General features: G+C 35.6%; 1 protein-coding gene across 2 annotated transcripts in view; it reads left to right on the top strand.

Moving 5' to 3' along the window:
• The window catches only part of SYCP1 (synaptonemal complex protein 1), a 118,559-nt gene that overhangs the window by 14,471 nt on the left and 82,749 nt on the right, over positions 1-21,339 (top strand). For both annotated transcript variants that reach the window (XM_047870823.1, XM_047870822.1), the window contains exons 8-12: positions 1,028-1,101; positions 10,319-10,377; positions 11,820-11,889; positions 12,851-12,924; positions 15,527-15,635. In XM_047870823.1, the coding sequence (XP_047726779.1) occupies positions 1,028-1,101; positions 10,319-10,377; positions 11,820-11,889; positions 12,851-12,924; positions 15,527-15,635 (386 nt within the window). The remainder of the gene's footprint in view (positions 1-1,027; positions 1,102-10,318; positions 10,378-11,819; positions 11,890-12,850; positions 12,925-15,526; positions 15,636-21,339) is intronic.

Below are 21,339 nucleotides of genomic sequence, written 5' to 3'. Positions count from 1 at the left end.
TTTATTTGTGTCTTCAATTTCTTAACGTATTATAGTTTTCAGTACACAAGTCTTTAATTTCCTTGGTTAAATTTAATCCTAGGTATTTTATTCTTTTTGATGCAACTGTAAATGGGGTTGTTTTCTTAATTTCTCCTTCAGATAGTTCATTATCAGTGTACACAAATGCAGCTGATTTTTGTGTATATTGATTTTATATCCTACACACTTCAATGAACTGGTTTTTTAGTTCTAACAGTTTTTTGGTGGGGTCTTTAGAGTTTTCTCTATATATCATGTTAAGAGTTTCTTTTTCCTTTCCAATTTGGATGCCTTTTTTTTTTTGATACCTTTATTTATTTTCTTGCCTCATTGCTCTGACTAGTTCTTCTAATACTATGCTGAATAAAAATGGTAAGAGGGGGTATTCTTCTCTCGTTCTGATCTTAGAGGAAAAGCTTTTGGCTTTTTACTGTTGAATATGATGCAAGCTGTGTACTTGTCATATATGGCCGTTATTATGTTGAGGTACATTCTCTTTATACCCAACTTTGTTGAGAGTTTTTATCACAAATGGATATTGAATTTTATTAAATGCTTTTTCTGCATCTATTGAGATGATCAGAGGTCGTCTTATTCATGTAATGAAAGGCTAGTCAGAAAATTACCTGTTTACTGTTTTGAAGGTAAGACAGCTAGAGTGTATGTGGGGTAATTAGTAAATGAAAAGCCCTACCCTCTTTTCTCATATTTTTTCTTCTGCAAATCTAGAACTGTTTACTGAAGGGTTATTGATAGCTACTTGGATAGAAACTTGTTAAGGAACTATCCTTTTTACTTTAAAGGGAAGCAGTTACTAAATCATCTTTGCGAATAGTGTAGTCAACCCATTTTTTTTTCATATAGTCATTTATGAGGGATGGGATATATATATTAAAGTATTATAAGACTTTCTTCAAAAATTATAAAAATAATGTTTCATAACTTTTATATATGATTTTGCTTTGAGATCAGATTGCACTTACACAGACTCTTTGCTTTCTTTCAGGAATAATGCTACAAGGCATTTATGCAATTTACTCAAAGAAACCTGTGCCAGATCTGCAGAAAAGACAAAGAAATGTAAATATTTTTCTTGTTTTATGTGATTTTCTCAATTTGTTATTATTTAAAAAAATTTTTTTTAATGTTTATTTTTGAGAGAGAGACAGAATGGGGGAGGAGCAGAGAGAGAGGAAGACACAGAGTCAGAAGCAGGCTCCAGGCTCTGAGCTGTCAGCACCTAGCCCAAGCCCGATGTGGGGCCCAAACTCACAAACCGTGAGATCATGACCTGAGCTGAAGTCAGATGCTCAACCAACTGAGCCACCCAGGCGCCCTGTCAACATATTATTATTTTAATGGAGAAGGGAAGAAATTGTTTTTTCACTTTTTGGAGCCAACTTTGATTTGAACAAGTTACATGTGCCTCATACCATTTCTTTGCATAAGTAGTAATTTGATTCTCAGTTCTTTGAGCTTTCAAAGCTCAGAGTTTTTTTGAAAGATAAGTTATTTCAAAAGCTATATATCTGACATTTGTAGTTCTTATTTCAGTTAAAATGTGATCTTGAGACTAACCTTTCTGTCTGGAACAACCAGCATATTGAATTTTGATGCATAACCATGTTTATAATAGAAACGACTGGTGGAGGGCTATGCTGAAGGCATAGTACTTAAGAGTAGTGCAATATTTATTTCCTATCTAAATAGAATTCTCAAGTTTCTCCTAAAGAAACATGCTTTTAAAATATTCAAATAAGGTTGTGGTATATATATGAAAGTACACCTTTTCATTGTATGCATATTTTGATTTTACTTGTAGGAATTTTTTTTCATTTTGATGAAAAACAAATTTTATTTTCAAAAATAATACTTTCATCTTTGTCATTATTTTCACACTAGCTCTACTTTGTTTCTGCCAAGAATCTATTAGGATATACTGTCTATCTGCTTTTTCAGGATAGCTAAAATTTTAGTGTCACACAGCTTATTGCTTAAGAGCCTGGGCTTAAGGGTTAGGTTGCTGTCTACTTGACCTTGGATAAGTTATATAATCTCTGATCCACTGTTTATTGGTTAATAAAGTGCCTCTTAGTGTTGTTTTGAGAATTAAATTTGTTAATAAATATAAATTGCTTGTAACAGTGCAAAGTGCTCCACCCCTCCTCCTCCCTCTTCTTTTTTCTTTTTCTTCTTTTCCTCCTCCTCCTCTTCCTTTCCCTTCCCCCTCTCCTCTTCCTTGTCCTCTTTTCTTTCTTTCTTTCTTTCTTTCTTTCTTTCTTTCTTTCTTTCTCTTTCCAGTATGCACTATTGCTAGTGTTTTTAATTCTTTGTCCCTGCACATAGTACTTTGCTTTTAGAACTATATATATTTTCCAGAATGTAGTGTACCACTACCATCTCCTCCACTGCATCCTGTTTATTCAACTTTCAATATTAGCTTTCCCATCTATGTATAAAAAATGGTGAAAAGTATACACTGATGGGTGTAGAGGGATGGTGTGTTGACTGCTTTGTAGAAAGTAACCTGGGCCATAGAGACAAGGCTGCTAGGTTTTTTTTTTCTCTGTTTAGTTTTATGTTCTCTAAGTCAGAGATAGATGGTGGGAGAGGTTTGAAGAATCTTTAAAAAGATTTTTAGGTGATTTCTTAAATGAACCGATGAATGTATCTTGATATGATGTGTAGATCGTTTTTTCCTATACAAAGTCTTTACACTTATTAATGTAAACTCCATCTAGATTCTTCCTGAAGTCTTTCCTTTTGCTATTGGATTTTTCTGTCTCATTTATTCATTCACCAGCTTTTAAAGTGTCTACTTTGGGTCATGAAATATTCTGAATGCTGAGGAAAACAGCAATGAACAGTTTCTGCTTTTAAGGAGGATACATCCTAGTGGAGGGACACAGACCATAAACAAATTATATGTTGGGTGATGGTAACTACTTAAGGAGAGAGTATTTTGGGATAGGGTGATTGGGGAAGTATTTTAGGGACCCTAGTAAGTGTGTGTGTGTGTGTGGGGGGGTGAGCCATGTAGTTATTTTGGGAAATAGTAAGTGCAAAGTCCCTTAGATGAAAGCCTGTTTAATCTTTTCAAGTCAGTGAGGCCACTGTGCTGTTACCTTTCGTATTTCTGCCTTGTATATGTTTTTCATCTTTTTTCTTGTGTGCCATTCGGGAACATTTCTTCTAATCTCTCTTCTAGTACACTAATTCTCTTTTTAGCTTGTTCTAGTTTGTTTTTTAATTCATTAGTCGAAGTTTCAATTTTTGTTATTGCATTTTCTGGTTTTGTATGTATTAGCTGGTCTTAAAAATATCTGTAGTGTCACTTTCTAGACTTTCAGGTTTGTTGCTGAAATTTTTCTTTAACATAAAGTTGATGGACAATGTTACATTAGTTTCAGGTGTGTAACATTGTGATTTAATATGCGATGTTCACCACTAGTGTTCCTTGCTGAAATTTTTAAGTTCAGCTTTTTTTTATCTCCATGAACATAATAAATTAAACATTATTTTATTAAGGTTTTAATAAAGTTTATTAAAGGGGTCTATTCTGGTGTGTCGTCCTCTACATTCTACTTCTTGTTTATCTCATTGTGTATTTCATTATCCATGATTATTTGCTTGAGACCTAGAATGGTGTCACATTTTCCTGGTTCTTTGAATGTTGAAAAGTTTTGATTATATCCTGGACATTTTGAAATTATATGTTGTGAGAATCTGGGTCCTTTTAAAATCCCCAGGACAATGTATGTTTGTTTGTTTATTTTTTAGCAGTTTGTCAACTCCAGATCAGATCACAAGTTCTATCTTGCCTTTTGTGTGCTGGGTTCCAGTATCAGTTCAGTTTTCAAAGCCTTTGGTATACTGCTCTGGCTCTGTTTCTTGTATGCTCCACTCAAGATTAGGTCTGGGATGTGGGTAGTGGTTTATATTGGAGTTTAGTTTTCAAAGCCCTTGCTGTATTTGTTTTGGGTCTGTCTTGTACATGTATATTCTCTCAATTTTCCCATGGGACTCATATCATAATTTAGGTAATCCTCTTTTGGAGCTGTCTTTAAGATTTCTCCCCCATGCTCAGCCTTGGGCCCATTTTCCCTGCCCGTTGGCTGTAAATGTGGAATTTCTTTTGGGGTTTTGTATGTCCTTGCTGCCATGGCTGCTACTATTCCACTACTAGGGCCATTTTGGGGACAGGGCTGTGAGGGGAAAAAAAAAGAAAAAAATCAGGATTTCCTCTTGCTGCTCATGTTTCCTGTTACAGTTCTGCTGGGGCCTTACACTTTGGCTACTGTTAGGAGGGAAGATAGGAAAAAACCTAAACAGGAAACTCACCTTCACATGAGTCATTTCTTTAAGATTTTACTTTTTGTCTCCAATATATCTGCCTTTGCTTACTTTTCAGAGTCCTAAAGTAGTTGCTTTATGTATTTCATTCAGGGATCTTAGCTGTAAGCAATGGGAGAGAAAAAGCTATAGTGGAATTACTTCATCTTGACTGGCACTGGAAGTTGGTTTGGTGTTTTTGAATTATAACCCTCAATCTATTCTTGGCCTGATTATGTTTTCATCATTATGTTTTTATATCTTTGATTCCTTTAAGAATTAAAAGATCCTCCAGATTTTTAACTGTCTGCAGTAGGAGGGTTGGTCTGAATTACTTAGCTATTACCAGAAAACAGAGTCCTTGATGCTTTCCTAAAATATAGACCAAATCATGTTACTGTCTAATTCATTAAATGGCTTTCCATATGTTTTTTGGTGGATAGCATGGTGTTTGCCACTTTCCCATATATACAGGCTCATGGAGAACCGCTTGTTACTCCCTAAACAGATTATGCTTCTGAGCTTTTGAATGTATTTTTTTTATTGACTGATCCTCTTTCCTTCATCTCCTTAGCTCGTATTTGTCCTTCAAAACTCAGAATAAATGTTACTACTCTTGGGAAATATTCCCCAATTTTGTAGTCTGATTTAGATGCTCCTCTTCTTTGTATACCTTTACCATGTACTGTATTTATGAATTCCCTCAACAAATATTTGAGTGTCTACTACTATATGCTAGACATCTCACTGCAAGCTTAAGGGCAAGGGATCATATCTTAATTCAGTATAGTCCGTTCTTTAGACAATGTCTTTCAAGATAGTAGGCGATAGATTAATAAAAAAAGAACAAATCTGTTCTTAGATGCACCTTTAAAAAAAAACCCTTTAAATGGCTGTTGCACACTGAATGATATTGAATTATTTAGCCTGCCATTCGAAATATTGCGTTAGCTTTTTTTTTTTTTTTTTTTTTTTTTTTTTTTTTTTTTTTTTTGTAGCCTTAAGTCCTAACCTAAAGTAGTTAGTGTTTTAGTGTTGGGAAAGACTTTGAAGCTTTTGTAGTCTACTTACATTTCCATTGATCTACTTTCTTTTATAGCATGTCTAACCAAGTGGTAGTCTTTTTTATGTTTGAATATATTCAGTGATGGAAACTCACTAACCCCAAGATTGTCATTTAAGGACAGCTCTTTATTTTTATGTTGAGCTGAAATCTTGACATAGTTTCTGTCTTCTTATTGTAGCTCTCCTTAGGGCATGTGGAAAAAGTCTAAGTCATTTTTTATGTGCTATCTCTTTAGATCTTTAAAGCTGGCTTCTTGTCCTTTTTGAATCTTGTCGTTAGCCTAGACATTTGAAGATTCTTAAGTGCTTTTGGCATTTTGGTTGATCTGTTGAACATCTTTGTTACAGAGTCCAGATCTGTCTGAGGTAATCTAGTTTTGTAACTTAACCTGTGTAAGGGACTATTTATTGTCTAATTGTAGGTGTCTTTAATGAACTCTAAGGTCAGTTTATTTGATAGTCACAATGCATTATAGGCTTACTGAGTTCACTATTAATTAAAACCTTTACATTTTCTTTTTTGCTTTATTCTTTGCATGTACATTTACATTTTTGGATCCAGATAGCATTCTTTGCATTTATCCAAACTAGATTTAATCAGGCACACCTATGTTTATTTTTTTTATTTTTTTTTTAGTTTTTTAAAAAAATTTTTTTCAACGTTTTTTAATTTATTTTTGGGACAGAGACAGAGCATGAACGGGGGAGGGGCAGAGAGAGAGGGAGACACAGAATCGGAAGCAGGCTCCAGGCTCCGAGCCATCAGCCCAGAGCCTGACGCGGGGCTCGAACTCACGGACCGCGAGATCGTGACCTGGCTGAAGTCGGATGCTTAACCGACTGCGCCACCCAGGCGCCCCTGGCACACCTATGTTTAAAAAAAAAAATTTTTTTTTTACATTTATTTATTTTTGAGAGACAGAGACAGAGCACAAGTGGGGGAGGGGCAGAGAGAGAAGGAGACACAGAATCTGAAGCAGGCTCCAGGCTGTCAGCACAGAGCCTGATGCTGGACTCAAACCCACAAACCATGAGATCATGGCCTAAGCTGAAGTCAGACGCTCAACCGGAGCCACCCAGGTGCCCCCAGGCACACCTGTGTTTTAATCATGTCCCACTACTCACTAGCTTTGGGATCCTGGAAAATAACATAATTTTCTGTCTCACAATTTCCTCATCTGTGAAATGGGGGTAATCACAGTTCCCTAGATCTATACCTAGATATTGTGTGTATGTGTGTGTGTGTGTGTGTGTGTGTGTGTGTGTGTGTTTGATCATTATAATTCACAGTTTTGTCAGTACAACCATTTCCATCTGTACCGGTCTTTTTTTTAGCTCATGAAAGCTTTATGATATCTATGGGCACTGTCTGATTTTTGTTTGGGCAATACTTGTTTGTTGGCCTTCAGTTCTTCTTTTCTCTAATTGTTTTAATATTTTCCCCCTCATCCTGTTTGTTTCTTATATTTCCAGTTTGACTTTTGAAATATCAATTCTGTACTGTTCTGCCTCTAACCTGTAATTCTCTTGTAGTGTCATCCAGTTCATTGCCCCTTTCCTCCTCATTTATTTTTCTATTTGATTTATCCCACTTCTTGCATTTCTCTTGTGGCCTGTTCTGTCTTTTATCACTGTATCTTCCTCTTTCATTGACCATATTTTCTTGGTTCTGTTGAGGATACTGGATAGTTTTCTGAAATCTTCATCTGGGTTCTCTAGATAGACTTTGTTTTCAGAGATAGGTTATTCCTTTTAACATCTCTCATGTTGTTACCTTTCCTTTGTTTGACAGTATTTTTTTGTAGGCCTCATGTGGGTTTTCTCACCATATATGCCATTGAAAAAAGCAAGAACTATCCAGACTAAATAAACTAGGTGATAAACTGACTTTAGTCTGGATTTACCTCCTCTGGTTTAGTGGCTGAATCCTCTTTTTATATTTACAGTTGTATGGCAGATCCTTGAGCAGTTTGTAAAGTTTTCACCTTGTGTGACTCTGCCCCTTCTGGCTGGTTTTCTGATGCTCTGATAAATGTAGAAACTATGATTCTGCATAATTGTAATCAATAAACTGAAACATGCATAACACTTTGATATCTTAAAATATAAAAAAATCTTAATTTTTAATATCTTAAAGCCTTGATGCTGCTAACATAGAAGAAACATAATCTTAGTTAATTTGGGAACTTTCCCCCTCCCCCTGGGGTTGAATCTAAATTTGGAAGTTCCCATATTGTACCATGTGGTAGAGAAGGACATTTGTTATCCATGGAGACTTTTCTCGTTTCGACTGGTATTCGGTAACTGGTCCACATAGGTTGCTGCTGAGTCCTCCCTCATTTCTGTCCTCAGGGCCCATTCATATCTGCTGGTTCTCTGTGCTTTGTCCCACCATGCTCAGTTGTATCGGGTGTTGCAACAAGGGTAATGGAAGCTGTGTAAAGCCCTATCTGCCTAGATATACTTCACAGGCATTTCTTCTTAGGTTTTGTCATCTTTCTAGAGCCCTACTGAAGAAAAAAGTATAGTCTCACTCTGCTCTTGGTTGGCCCACACTCGCTGGGGGTTTTGTGGTCCTCAACACCGAGGCTTAGTCTGGTGAGTGTAGAGGGCTCCAGAACCTTTTCTTAAGTGTCTGCCAGAACCTACCAAGCTCTCTTAGCTTCCCCTTCTAAAGGCTTTTTCCCACAAATTAGTAAATATTTCTTTGACGTAGAGGATGAGAATCTTTGTTCTGACTCATATATTTAAAAAAAACCTAGTGTTTATGTCCTGAATCCTTCCCTTAATCCCCAATCTGGTGTTTTGAAACCCAAAGAGTTTTTCTTTGCTTTTGTTTGAATCATCTCTTCTTTTCTAAATTATTTTTTAAATGTTTATTTTTGATAGAGAGAGAGTGTGAGTGGGAGAGGGGCAGAGAGAGAGGGAGACATAGAATCTGGAGCAGCTTCCAGGCTCTGAGCTGTCAGCACAGAGCGTGATGCGGGGCACGAACTCATGAGCCATGAGATCATGACCTGAGCCGAAGTTGGATGCTTAACCGACTGAGCCACCCAGACACCCCTGAATCATTTCTTCTTTAAGGCAGTAAATGCTGAAAGATCTAGTTGCCCAAACTGGGGCAAAGCATGTGTGTGTGTGGGGTGGGGAGGAGGGGTAGAGTGTGAAGGGAGAGGGAAGGAGGGTAGTAAAGAGAAGGGAGTGAAATGGGGGGTGGGGAGATAGATCAATGGATAGATAAATATCAAGAAGAAAAACAGAAAATGTAGGGTTATATTTTTACAATACTACATTACCACATTGGAACACTCAACAGCTACCAGAGTCCCTACTTTGTACTACCTATAGGGTCTTGCTTCTGACAACTGTAAAGTATATCTATACCTGTTTATGTTCTTTTCTGTAGTTTTATTTAATTTCCAGTACTTTTCTATTGGAAGAATGGCTGGATGGTATCTTGGAAGTACTAATGGTATTGGTAATGGGAAAATTGGAGGTGTTGGCAGTAGAATGCAGTTCTTTGGCACAAATCATTTCTGAGGAATAGAGATGTGTTACTAAGTGTGTAAGTAGTGAATATAAAACAGAATAGATGGAGTGAGAAGTATGAACTATCTTTCTGTTCAAATGCTGATATATTCTGCCTCTATTTCCTTAAATTTTCCAGCCCTTTATTTCCAGCCCTTTAATATTCAGATAAAATTGGTTCAGTTCCTGTTTCATATGCTGTAAGTCCAGAGCTTTCTCCATTATTTTTTAGGGGTTTAGGACACCTGCATTCTTCTAAAGATAGTTCATGTACCCTCTTTTTGGTTATTTGGGTTCCCATTGACAGCTGCTATTCTCTTGTTTTCAGGTGGTTACTGAGAATCTGGGACTAATACCCTCTTTACATTTTTTTTTTTTAACGTTTATTCATTTTTGAGACCGAGAGAGACAGAGCATGAATGGGGGAGGGTCAGAGAGAGAGGGAGACACAGAATCTGAAACAGGCTCCAGGCTCTGAGCTGTCAGCACAGAGCCTGATGCGGGGCTCAAACTCACAGACTGTGAGATCATGACTTGAGCTGAAGTTGGACGCTTAACCAACTGAGCCACCCAGGCGCCCCTACCATCTTTAAATTTAACATGCTTTAATGTAATGCTGGTCTCATTTGGGGGGATGATAAAGGAACAGCCACGTTGTCTGTTACTGCTTTGTAATTAAGGTACTGCCTTCTACCTTCATTCCCCTCAGTATAGCTAGAGGGAATCATTGCTCAGGTTAAAAAAAAAAAAAAAAAAAACACCCAGAAAAATAAAAAGGTTGTAGAGGATTTATAGGGGATTTCTCTCTGGAGCCACACCTATTCTTAAACCTCAAGACATGAAGAGCAAGTTTATCTTCCTTTCTGCCTCCTCTGAAGTAGAGCAAGAGATCGTAGGCTTTGGTTTTCATGTGGACTCTATGAATCATAAATATACACAGGAGAAAGTACTTAATAGAATAATTTTTAAATCCCTACTCATTTTAAAGGCTAAAACTGTAAATATATTTTACAAAGTTTGAATAAATTCATGGGTAGTAATTCGGTAAAAGAAAATTAGAACTTTTGAGGTTGAAATAAAATCATGCCTTACTATGCCTTGCTGTGCCTTGCTGTGAGACTACTATGAAGTAGCTTATTTAAAAAAACTTGTTACTGAAGTATAGTTGACATACGACGTTATGTTAGTTTCAGATGTACAACATAGTGATCAACAATTCTGTACATTTGATACTATTTTCAGAGACTCAGGATATACTAATACATTTCACTAACAGAATTTTAAATATTTTAATGTTTTCTTGAGGCATTTGGAGTATTATTGGCATTATAATCATTTTAAAATTTAATTCTGAATTATTTTATATTAATAGATGAATATGAACGGGAAGAAACTAGGCAAGTATATGTGGATCTAAATAATAACATTGAGGTAAGTCGTAGTGAAAAGTTAAATGTTCTAAACAGAGGCATTTAAAAAAAGCGTTTATTTTTGAGAGAGAGAGAGGCAGAGAGCGAGCACACACAAGCAGGGAAGGGGCAGAGAGAGAGAGAGAGGGAGACACAAAATCTGAACCAGACTCCAGGCTCCGAGCCTTTAGTGCAGAGCCTGATGTGTAGGACTCAAACCCATGAACCATGAGATCATGCCCTGAGCTGAAGTTGGACGCTTAACTGACTGAGCCACATAGACACTGCTAAATAGAGACATTTCTAAGCAAATTGAGTGATAGCTACAAAGATATATGTAACTCTTCTTGATAAAAGGATTATTATTTGTTGACATAGGATTATATCCAATAAGATTAAGATTCTGTACTAGGTGTGTTAATGTTTTGTTATTCAGTGGCTTTTGAATTTACATGTTAGTGACACCATTTAACTTAATTTATCAAATATGTATTAACTCTGTGTCAGAGACTGTCACATTATGTTACATAACCATTAATTTGAAAAAAAAAAATACAAAGTATTACTAATGTGTCTGGTTCCTGCTTACCTTTCTTATCCCTCTTGTTTTCCACTTTGCTTTTTCAGGTATAGCCATTCTTTCTTATGTTTCTCAAACTTGTAACCTCTTTATGATCTTGGTTCTTTGACTTTGTCTAGAACTTTTATGTCCAAGATTTTATGAGAACTCTTAAGCTTCATTCTCCTTTTTAATTATCCCCCTTACTACTTTATCTAAAATACCTTTCCTTTCAGTTTTTCTCTATCTCCTCACCTTGTTTAACTTTGCTGAAAGCCACATGACATTTATTTGATATAGATGTATATGTAAGTATTTTCCATTACCCTGGAATATAAATTAGTTCCCTATCAGAACCTTGTCCTATATCCTAAGTGCCTAAAACAGTGGCTGGCACATGGTAGATACTCAGTAACTATTTATTGAACAAGTAAATGAATTCGTACAAATCTGCAAATCAGGATTTGTTGAATCCTGAATGAACTTAACACTGCTAGATGACGTAAGTGTTAATTTGGACTCTAATAAGAGGGAGACCTCACAGAGGTTACACTTTAGTGGGGGGAAGACAGAAATTAAGTAAACAAAAAAATATGTAAAATTATAGACTTTGATATGGGCTATTAAGTAAATGACTAGAATACCAAAAATCATTTTGCTGCTGTTTGGTAGTATGTAACATGTCTCCAGTGCATTTAAGCATCTGGGAAGCTAATTTAGTAGGCACTATTAATACATTTTTAGTAAGTTATTTAATTATTACAAGTTATGGGAATTTCATTATTCAAAGTTGAGTGGTTTTATATCTAGTGATCATGAGACAAATTTATTAATATTTTCATAGTTTGAAGAACCTATTTAAAAAATGTAAGTATGATTCTTAAAAGTTAAATTTTATATTTCAGAAAATGATAATAGCTTTTGAGGAACTTCGTGGGCAAGCTGAGAATTCCAGATTGGAAATGCATTTTAAATGTATGGATCCTATTTAATTTTATATTACTCTACTGATGTTTATAAAAAATATAAATAAATAAAATAAAAATATATAAAAATATGTAAATATAATAAAAAATTAGATTCCTTTAATGTTTTCCTAGCTTCAGCTTGATTCCTCAGGTCTTTTAAATTTCGTACTCAGGGTTTTGTAAACCCCTCAAAATCTTGTGGAATGTGGCAGGGAATTGATATATGTTAAAAATAGTCTTTTGGCTTCAAAGCTACATTTTCCCTGAAATCAAACTTACTATGGTTTGTACTAATTTTTTAGAAGGGTGATTTGGTCTTATTTTTACATTTCTTGGTAAAGTTTCATGATAAAATAACAAGTTGACCCTTGAACAACACAAATTTGAACTGTGCAGGTCCACTTCTGTGGATTTTTTTCAGTAAATACAGCATAGTACTATAAATGTACTTTCTCTTATGAATTTCTTAACATTTTCTCTAGCTTACTTTAGTGTAAGAATACAGTCTGTAATACGTATGACATACAAAACATGTTATGGGTAAGGCTTCTGGTCACCAGTAGGCTATTAGTAGTTCAGTTTTTGGGGAGTCAAAAGTATACGTGGATTTTCAACTGTGTAGGGGTCAGTGTCCCTAATGTTTGTTGTTCAAGGGTCAACTCTGTATATATTTAAAATCTGTTATTTAAAATCTGTATATATTTAAAATCTGTTATTTAAAAAAATGTTATAAAGTATAAGCTTTTAAATATTTGCTGTAATAAAAATTATAGAATTTTCTTGTTATATTTTGATATTATTTAAATTCAATATTTTATTAAACAGCAAGAAAATAGCAGTTTTAACTTGATAGAACTTTGAGGTTTAGTATCTACATAAATAAGGAGGTGAAATAAAGTCTCAGAAACTTTAAATTTTATTGTGTAATTGTGTTAAGATATTAAAGTATATCGGCTTTATTTTTAAAGTAAAGGAAGATCATGAAAAATTCCAACACCTTGAAGAGGAATATAAGAAGGAAGTACGTGACAAGGAAAAGCAGGTATTTTTTTAAAAAATCAACTCTTTGTATTCTTTGTATTTGATAATTCATAAAATACTTAAAATTTCAAAAGAAATCTGTATTGCAGACTGCATGATAAATTTCTGTGAGAGATTTTAAATATACATTTCCAAATACTTAGCCATTTACCTAGCAGAATTAATTTCCATTGATTCAAACATGCATGCCCTGAATGGCAACCCTTTTTTAAAAACTCAGTGAATTTTCTACAATATTTATATTAGTGGGTAACATTGCTGCAAAAATATTTTATGAGAACTTTTGTTTAGATAAAAATTTTATCAAATGTAAAGATGATGATCGTTGACCACTCAACTCCTATTTTGCAGTTTATTTTGAAATGTATTTGTTATTAATGACACCAAGGAGGGGGAACTAAAATACTCTTTTGCTTCTTTCTATTAATGTCACATAGTGGAAAATGTGAAAATAATGTCTGTGTTCTTTGACATTCACAAGAATGTCAATTATTATGCCAACTTAATCAGTTTCAAGTCATGCTTACCAATGGAAAATGTTTTATAGAAAGGAATCCCCTTCTTTCTGTCTCCCCCTATTTTTTCAGAGTTTTTTTTTTTTTTATAAGATATCTTGTAATGATAGATAACAAGGATATCTACTTAAACAATAATAACAAAAGTTAATTGAAAGTACAAAGAAGATACTTGTATTTTTAAATTCTGGTTAAATTTATGTGTTAAGGCTTAGATCTTTTGAAAGACTTAATAATTTTCCATATTGTAACTGAACTTTTAAACCAGATTTCTGAGAGAAGGCCTTTTTAAAAGTTAAAATTGTGAGTATTATAAAGAACACAAAAAAAGAAGGAAGTGCTAAAAAGCTTGTTGGAGTTCTGGGTGCATGGGCAGGGCTTATAGATTGGTGGGGTTCCCTGTGAAATGGTGGCGTGGCCAACTAGTGTTTTGCTATGGACTCCTAAATGTCATTATTTATAATACCTTTTTTTTTTTTTTTTAATTCTCCAAATTCCTGCTTGGTGATACAGACTTGACTGATGGCATTTTGGATTGAGGCTGGCAGAGTAGGAAGGACAGGATGAGTTTTACTATTCCACAGGCTGACCTTTCATTACAACCCTCCCTGTGATTAGAAAACCTAGGTTTAGAGATTCTCTTTTTCTTTTTTTTAAATTTTTTTTTTTTCTCAACGTTTTTATTTATTTTTGGGACAGAGAGAGACAGAGCATGAACGGGGGAGGGGCAGAGAGAGAGGGAGACACAGAATCTGAAACAGGCTCCAGGCTCCGAGCCATCAGCCCAGAGCCTGACGCGGGGCTCGAACTCACGGACCGTGAGATCGTGACCTGGCTGAAGTCAGACGCTTAACCGACTGCGCCACCCAGGCGCCCCGAGATTCTCTTTTTCAATATGACTACGTCTGCATCTTTAGTCAGGTTAGTTCTCTGACTACATTGGCTATCAAGGAGGAGAGTCCGAAAAAGGAGGATTAAGTGGACCTGGGGAGGTTTTCATACTCTTTATACAGACTTCCAAATAGCCTCCTTATACTTAGTCTTTTTCATACCTACCTTCCACAGTGTCTGTTGCCTCTAATTCTTGAAACATTCTGGAGTCCTTTGGGATTGAATTGTTTTGCTTCTCAATAGTATCTTCCCTGTGTAGGCTCTTAGGTTTGACCTTGCTTTTCTATACTACATCATTTTCCGTTCCTTTTAACTGCTTTCCTTCGTTACATATCGTGGTTTGGGTCATAGAAGTCTCATAGTTTCATGGGAAATGGAATCTGTCTTTGTTCTCCTGGTTATTTCTTGGGTGATTTGGAATTGAATACAGGGCAGAGAGGTCTTTCTGCCATCTTGAATCTGCGAGTCTTCAGCTTGTCTTTATAAGTTTATCTTTTACCTTTTTATTCACATGGACTCTATACTCTAGCCATCTGAATATTGTCAGCTCTTTAAATAAAATATGATCTCTTGATCCTTTGTGTTCTTGTATGAGTTAGAATGTTAATTTCTGTGTTTGATTAATTTCTATTTGTCTATCAAGACTCAATTCAGTACTCTGAGAAGGATTAATTTTTGTTTACATCCTCTAAGACTGATTTAGGTCTGTGTGTGTGTGTGTGTGTGTGTGTGTGTGTGTGTGTGTGCGCGCGCACTGATTCATATAACATTTTGTCCTGTTACTAATAATATTCAAGTATAGTTGTCTCCTGGTGTAAGGCTCTGAGTTTCTTTAAGGTAAGTTTCCTTATCTCTGTATACTCAATGCTTATTATGGTTTGTGGAATGAAGTAGGTGCTCCATAATATTTATGGAATAAATGAGCCAATAGATTTCATTATATATCTATTTCATTATCTGTGTATTCTAAGTACTAACTTTAAATGCATATTATAATATCGAGTAGATCATTGGGTAGATCATATTAGTTTGTTCATTCACTTAGTAAATGTTTATTATGCAAATATGTACTAAATGCCAGGCACAACCAGTTGAAAAGCATATAAACACATAAATAATCGTAGGTAATGGTAAATGCTAAGGTATTATATTTAATTTTTCATATTTATATTGTATTATTTAAATATTTCATTTTAGGTATCACTACTATTGCTCCAAAATACTGAGAAAGAAAATGAAATGAAAAATTTGGTATTTCTGCTGGAGGAATCCAGAGATAAAGTTAATCGATTAGAGGAAAAGACAAGTAAGAATTTACATAAGAAAATATAACAATGTGTCTTGTGTATTACTCTTGTTATATTTAAAATTTTGGCTTTCATTACAGTTTTGTCGTAATGCTTTCTAGTGCTGTAATTCTCAACCTGGATTGGATCTTTGGAGGAGGGTGTAATAGAGTCACTTAGGGAGATTTTTCAGTGTACATATGCTCTTTTCACTTTTCCATACTGTCCCTTTCTTCAGAATTTCAACAGAATGCTTCAAGAAAACAGGGATTTTCTTTCTTTTGTTTACTGATGCATTCCAAGTGCCTAGAACAGTGTTTGGCATACAGCATACTCAATAAATATTTCATGAATGAATGAATACCCTGGGAACACTCTAGAGGTATTGGGAAAGGTATTAGGGAAAATTGCTTGTTAAACTAAATATACCTTTGATGATTAAAGTTTCTCTACTGAATTGGAGGGGAGAATGTAGGCAGAAGAAATGCCTTGTGCAAGTCATAGAAGTGTCAGAGTTAGGGTATATTTGAAACACTGATTTGTGTGTTTATATCTTAGAGAACTCAGGTACATGACTGGAAAAGAATGTTTGGATCAGATTGTGAAGGTTCTTGAATGTCATGTTATGTTTAGACCACCTTATTGAATATTTTTCAAACTTGTTTAGGTAGCAGGGCACTTGAAAGGCATAATACACTTTGTGAAATACTGTATACCTTTCAGAGCATCATATAGATCTTGTGATATTTGTCACTTCTCTCTTAAAAAAAAATTCTTTTTTTCACATGGCAAATGATTACATAGTTTGGGTGAAACGATGCCCACTCATTTTACATTACTGTCATTACTAAATCGGTATACTCCAGGTATGAAATAGTTTAACTTCCCATACGTTTTTTGTTCTTCTTACCTCTCCATCATGATTTTGGCTACTTCCTCTACCACAAATGAGCCTCTTACCTCCACTCCAAATATTTTGCCTAAATTCCAGTGAACTCCTTATTCTTAAGAATGGCTTAACCATTACTCATCTGTGACTATGGGTGTCTTTCATTAAGTATCTGTGTAATTCAATGCCTAGCATATTGCTGTGTACATAATAGCTAAAGAGTTGTTAGGATGAATGAATGTTTAATCTTATCATTTAAACTGGAAACAATTTCCTGGTACTAAGTAACTAATTCTCTGTGATTCTGCAGACTCATAAGCACTGAAATGTATTCATTTAAGTTACTTTTCATTGTGTCCCATATGCGGTATATCTTTTATTTTTTCTCTTTGTTTCAGTTGGGAGATCTTCTATTGACCTGTTACCTAATCCCACCTTCTGTGTCTAATTTGCTTTTCTTTTTAATTTATTTTTAAAATATTTAAATTATTTTTAAAATTTTATTTAAATCCAAGTTAACATATAGTGTAATAATGATTTCATAAGTAGAATTTAGTGATTCATCACTTGCATGTAATACCCAGTGCTCACCCCAGCAAGTGCCCTCCTTAATGCCCATTCCCCCTTTACTCCATCCCCCCACCCCATCCAATACCCCTTCAGCAACCTTCAGTTTGTTCTCTGTACTTTAAGAGTCTCTTATGGTTTGTCTCTCTCTCTGTTTTGATCTTATTTTTCCTTCCCTTTCCCTATGTTCATTTCTTTTGTTTCTTAAATTCCACATATGAGTGAAATCACACGATATTTATCTTTCTCTGACTGGCTCATATCGGTTAGCATAGTACACTTTAGTTCCATCCGTGTTGTTGCAAATGGCAAGATTTCATTTTTTTTGATCGCTGAGTAATTTTCTTTTGTTTATATATACCACATCTTCTTTATCCATTCGTCAGTCAATGGACATTTGGGATCTTTCCATAATGTAGCTATTGTTGATAGAGCTACTATAAACATTGGGATGTATGTGCCCCTTTTAATCAGCATTTTTGTATCCTTCAGATAAATACCTAGTAGTGCAGTTGCTGGGTTGTAGGGTAATTCTACATCTGTTGTTTCCTGAGTTGTTAATATTAGCCATTCTGACCAGTGTGAGGTGGTATCTCATTGTGGTTTTGATTTGTATTTCCCTGATGATGAGTGATATTGAGCATCTTTTCATGTGTCTGTTAGCCATCTGGATGTCCTCTTTGGAAAAGTTCACGTCTTCTGCCCATTTCTTCACTGGGTTATTTGTTTTTTGGGTATTGAGTTTGGTAAGTTCTTTATAGATTTTGGATACTAACCAATTATCCAGTATGTCATTGCAAATATCTTTTTCCATTCCATTGGTTGCCTTTTAGTTTTGTTGATTGTTTCCTTCACTGTGCAGAAACTTTTTATCTTGATGAAATATAATAGTTATTTTTGCTTTTGTTTCCCTTGCCTCCGGAGACATGTCTAGAATAAGTTGCTGTGGCCGTGGTCAAAAAGATTGCCTGTTTTCTCCTCTAGGATTTTTTGTTGTTGTTTGGTTTGTTTTTTAAGTAGGCTCTATGCCCAATTTGGGGGCTTGAACTCACAACCCCGATATCAAGAGTCGTATGCTCTACCAACCGAGCCAGCCAGGCACCCTCTCCTCTAGGATTTTGATGATTTTCTGTCTTACATTTAGGTCTTTCATCCATTTTGAGTTTATTTTTGTGTAAGACAGTGGTCCAGGTTCATTCTGCATGTCACTGTCCAGTTTTCCCAACATCATATGCTGAAGGGACTCCCTTTTTTCCACTGATATTCTTTCCTGCTTTGTCAAAGATTAGTTGACCATACATTTGTGGGTCTATTTCTGGGTTCTCTATTCTGTTCCATTGATTCATGTGTCTGTTTTTGTGCCAATATCATACTGTCTTGATGATTACAGCTTTGTAATACAGCTTGAAGTCCAGAATTGTGATGCCTCCAGCTTTGGTTTTCTTTTTTAACATTACTTTGGCTATTCAGGGTTTTTTCTGGTTCCATACAAATTTTAGAATTCTTTGTTCTGGCTCTGTGAAGAATGATGGTGTTATTTTGATAGGGATTGCATTGACTACATAGATTGCTTTCTGTAGTATTGACATTTTAACAATATTTGTTCTTCCAATCCATGAGCATGGAATGTTTTTTCATTTCTTGTGTCTTCTGTAGTTTTCAGCATATAGATCTTTTATCTCTTTGGTTAAGTTTATTCCTCGGTATTTTATAGTTTTCAGTGCAGTTGTAAATGGGATCAATTCCTTGATTACTCTTGCTGCTGCTTCATTATTGGTGTATAGAAATTCCACAGATTTCTGTATGTTGATTTAATATCCTGTGACTTTGCTGATTTCATGTATCAGTTATAGCAGTTTTTTGGTGGAGTCTTCTGGGTTTTTCATATCGAGTATCATGTCATCTGTGAATAGTGAAAAGTTGACTTCTTCCATGTGGATTTGAATGCCTTTTATTTCTTTTTGTTGTCTGAATGTTGAGACCGGGACTTCCAACACCATCTTGAACAACAGTGGTGAGAGTGGACATCTCTGTCATGTTCTTGACCTTAGAGGGAAAGCTCTCAGTTTTTCCCCATTGAGGATGATATTAGCTGTGGGTCTTCCCTATATGGCATTTGTGATGTTGAGGTATGTTCCTTTTTGTCCCTGCTTTCTTGAGGGTTTTTATCAAGAAAGGATGCTGTATACTGTCAAATGGTTTTTCTCTCTTTAGAGGATCATGTAGTTCTTTTTATTTTTTATTAATGTGATGTATCATGTTGGTTGATTTGTAGATGTTGAACCAGTCCTGTATCCCAGGAATAAATCCCACTTGATGATGGTGAATAATTCTTTTAATGTAATGTTGGATTTGGTTTGCTGGTATCTTGTTGGGAATTTTTGCATCCATGTTCATCAGGGAAATTGGGCTGTGGTTCTCCTTTTTAGTGGGGGTCTTTATCTAGTTTTGGAATCAAGATAGTGGCTGGTCTTATAGAATGAGTTTGGAAGTTTTTCTGCCATTTGTATTTTTTGGAACAGTTTCAAAAGAATAGGTATTAACTCTTATTTAAATGTTTGGTAGAATTCCCCTGGAAAGCTGTCTGGCCCCGGAGTCTTGTTTGTTGGGAGGTTTTTGAGTAAGATTTAATTTCTTTAGTGGTTATGGGTCTATTCAAATTTTCTTTTTTTTCTTTTACATTTATTATTTATTTTTGAGAGACAGAATGAGACAGAGCACAAGTGGGAGAGGGGCAGAGAGAGAACGAGACACAGAATCCAAAGCAGGCTCCAGGCTCCGAGCTTCAGTTTCAAGGCTTCGGGTTCCTTGGACCACTCAGGTCATGGGAACCTGGGCTGCAAATCTGCTTGAGGATTGGTTTCCTTTGGCTTCCTTTACATAAACAGTGTCTCAGCTTATTGTATAGAGGTTTAGTTCTTGGATTCCTTTCCTTTTTAAATGTCTGTTTATTTTTGAGAGAGCGAGAGGAGAGCGAGGAAAGCTGGGGAGGGGTGGAGAGAGAGAGGGAGACCCAGAATCTGAAGTAGGCTCCAGGCTCTGAGATGTCAGCACAGAGCCTGACATGGGGCTTGAACCCATGAAGTGCAAGATCATGACCTGAGCCGAAGTGGGACACTCAATTGACTGAGCCACCAGGCGCCTCAGTTCTTGGATTCTTTGTCTTATATAGTCTTTTTGGGTTTTCATGTTTCTTTTCCTGACCTCATTTTTTCATCACCTCATTTCAAATCAAAAGTCTAACTTTGCCAGGATCTGCAAATGCTTTCAGGGCAAAAGAGGGTTTCTGTGCTTATCTTACTTCTCCAAGTTTCTGTTTTCTCCTTCACTTGGTCCTGGTAATTTCTTACGATTTTGTCAGGAGCTTAATGATTTTAATATTCTTAATATTTGATCCTGGGTTTTTATTCCTTTTTAGAGGAATGTTTGAATGACATACCTTACTCATTACCCCAATGGAATTTTCAGTTTCAGTTTTATAAATGTCATTTCTAGGGCCGCCTGGGTGGCTCAGTCGGTTAAGCATCCGATTTTGGCTCAGGTCATGATCTTGCGGTTCGTGAGTTCAAGCCCCGCGTTGGGCTCTGTGCTGACAGCTTAGAGCCTGGAGCCTGTTTCAGATTCTGTGTCTCCCTCTCTCTCTCTGACCCTCCCCCGTTCATGCTCTGTCTCTGTTTCAAAAATAAATAAACGTTAAAAAAAAATTAAAAAGTCTTTTCTAGAAGTCTTATTTAGTTTATAGATATCTTCCTTTTTTTAGTTTTTAAAGAATGTTATAATACTTTTTTTTTTTAATCCACAGCCAGTAATTCTAACATCTGAAATTTTTGCAGATCCAAGTACGCCTTTCATTTATTATGCTGACTCTGCTCATGGTGCTTTGTTTTCTCTTGTGATTTTGAGGTCATGTAACTTCATCTGTGGAACTTCTTTAAGACTTGGATTGGAAGTAAATTTCTACAGAGAAAATTTGCATTAGCAGTTCTGGAATCCTGGGTGAACTTAAGGACATTTCAAATTAAGTTTCGGCTTGGAGCTTTTTAGGACATTCAAGCAGCATACATTCAGTTCTCATACATGCTGAAGTACTAGTTTGTGATTATGATTTCTCAGAGGAGACATTTATTACCAGACTGTAATAAATAGTACCATAGCAGACACCATAGTCTTTGGTAATCATTTCCTCTCTCCAGATCTATTTTTCCCATTTTGTTTTCAGAGGTGGACCACTAACCTTTTCATTTCTACACAGATTTTCAGAGTGGAAC

Source organism: Prionailurus viverrinus, chromosome C1 (genome assembly GCF_022837055.1).
Source record: "Prionailurus viverrinus isolate Anna chromosome C1, UM_Priviv_1.0, whole genome shotgun sequence".
NCBI classification, from domain to species: Eukaryota; Metazoa; Chordata; class Mammalia; order Carnivora; family Felidae; genus Prionailurus; species Prionailurus viverrinus.
This window is presented reverse-complemented; position numbering and strand designations above follow the sequence as displayed.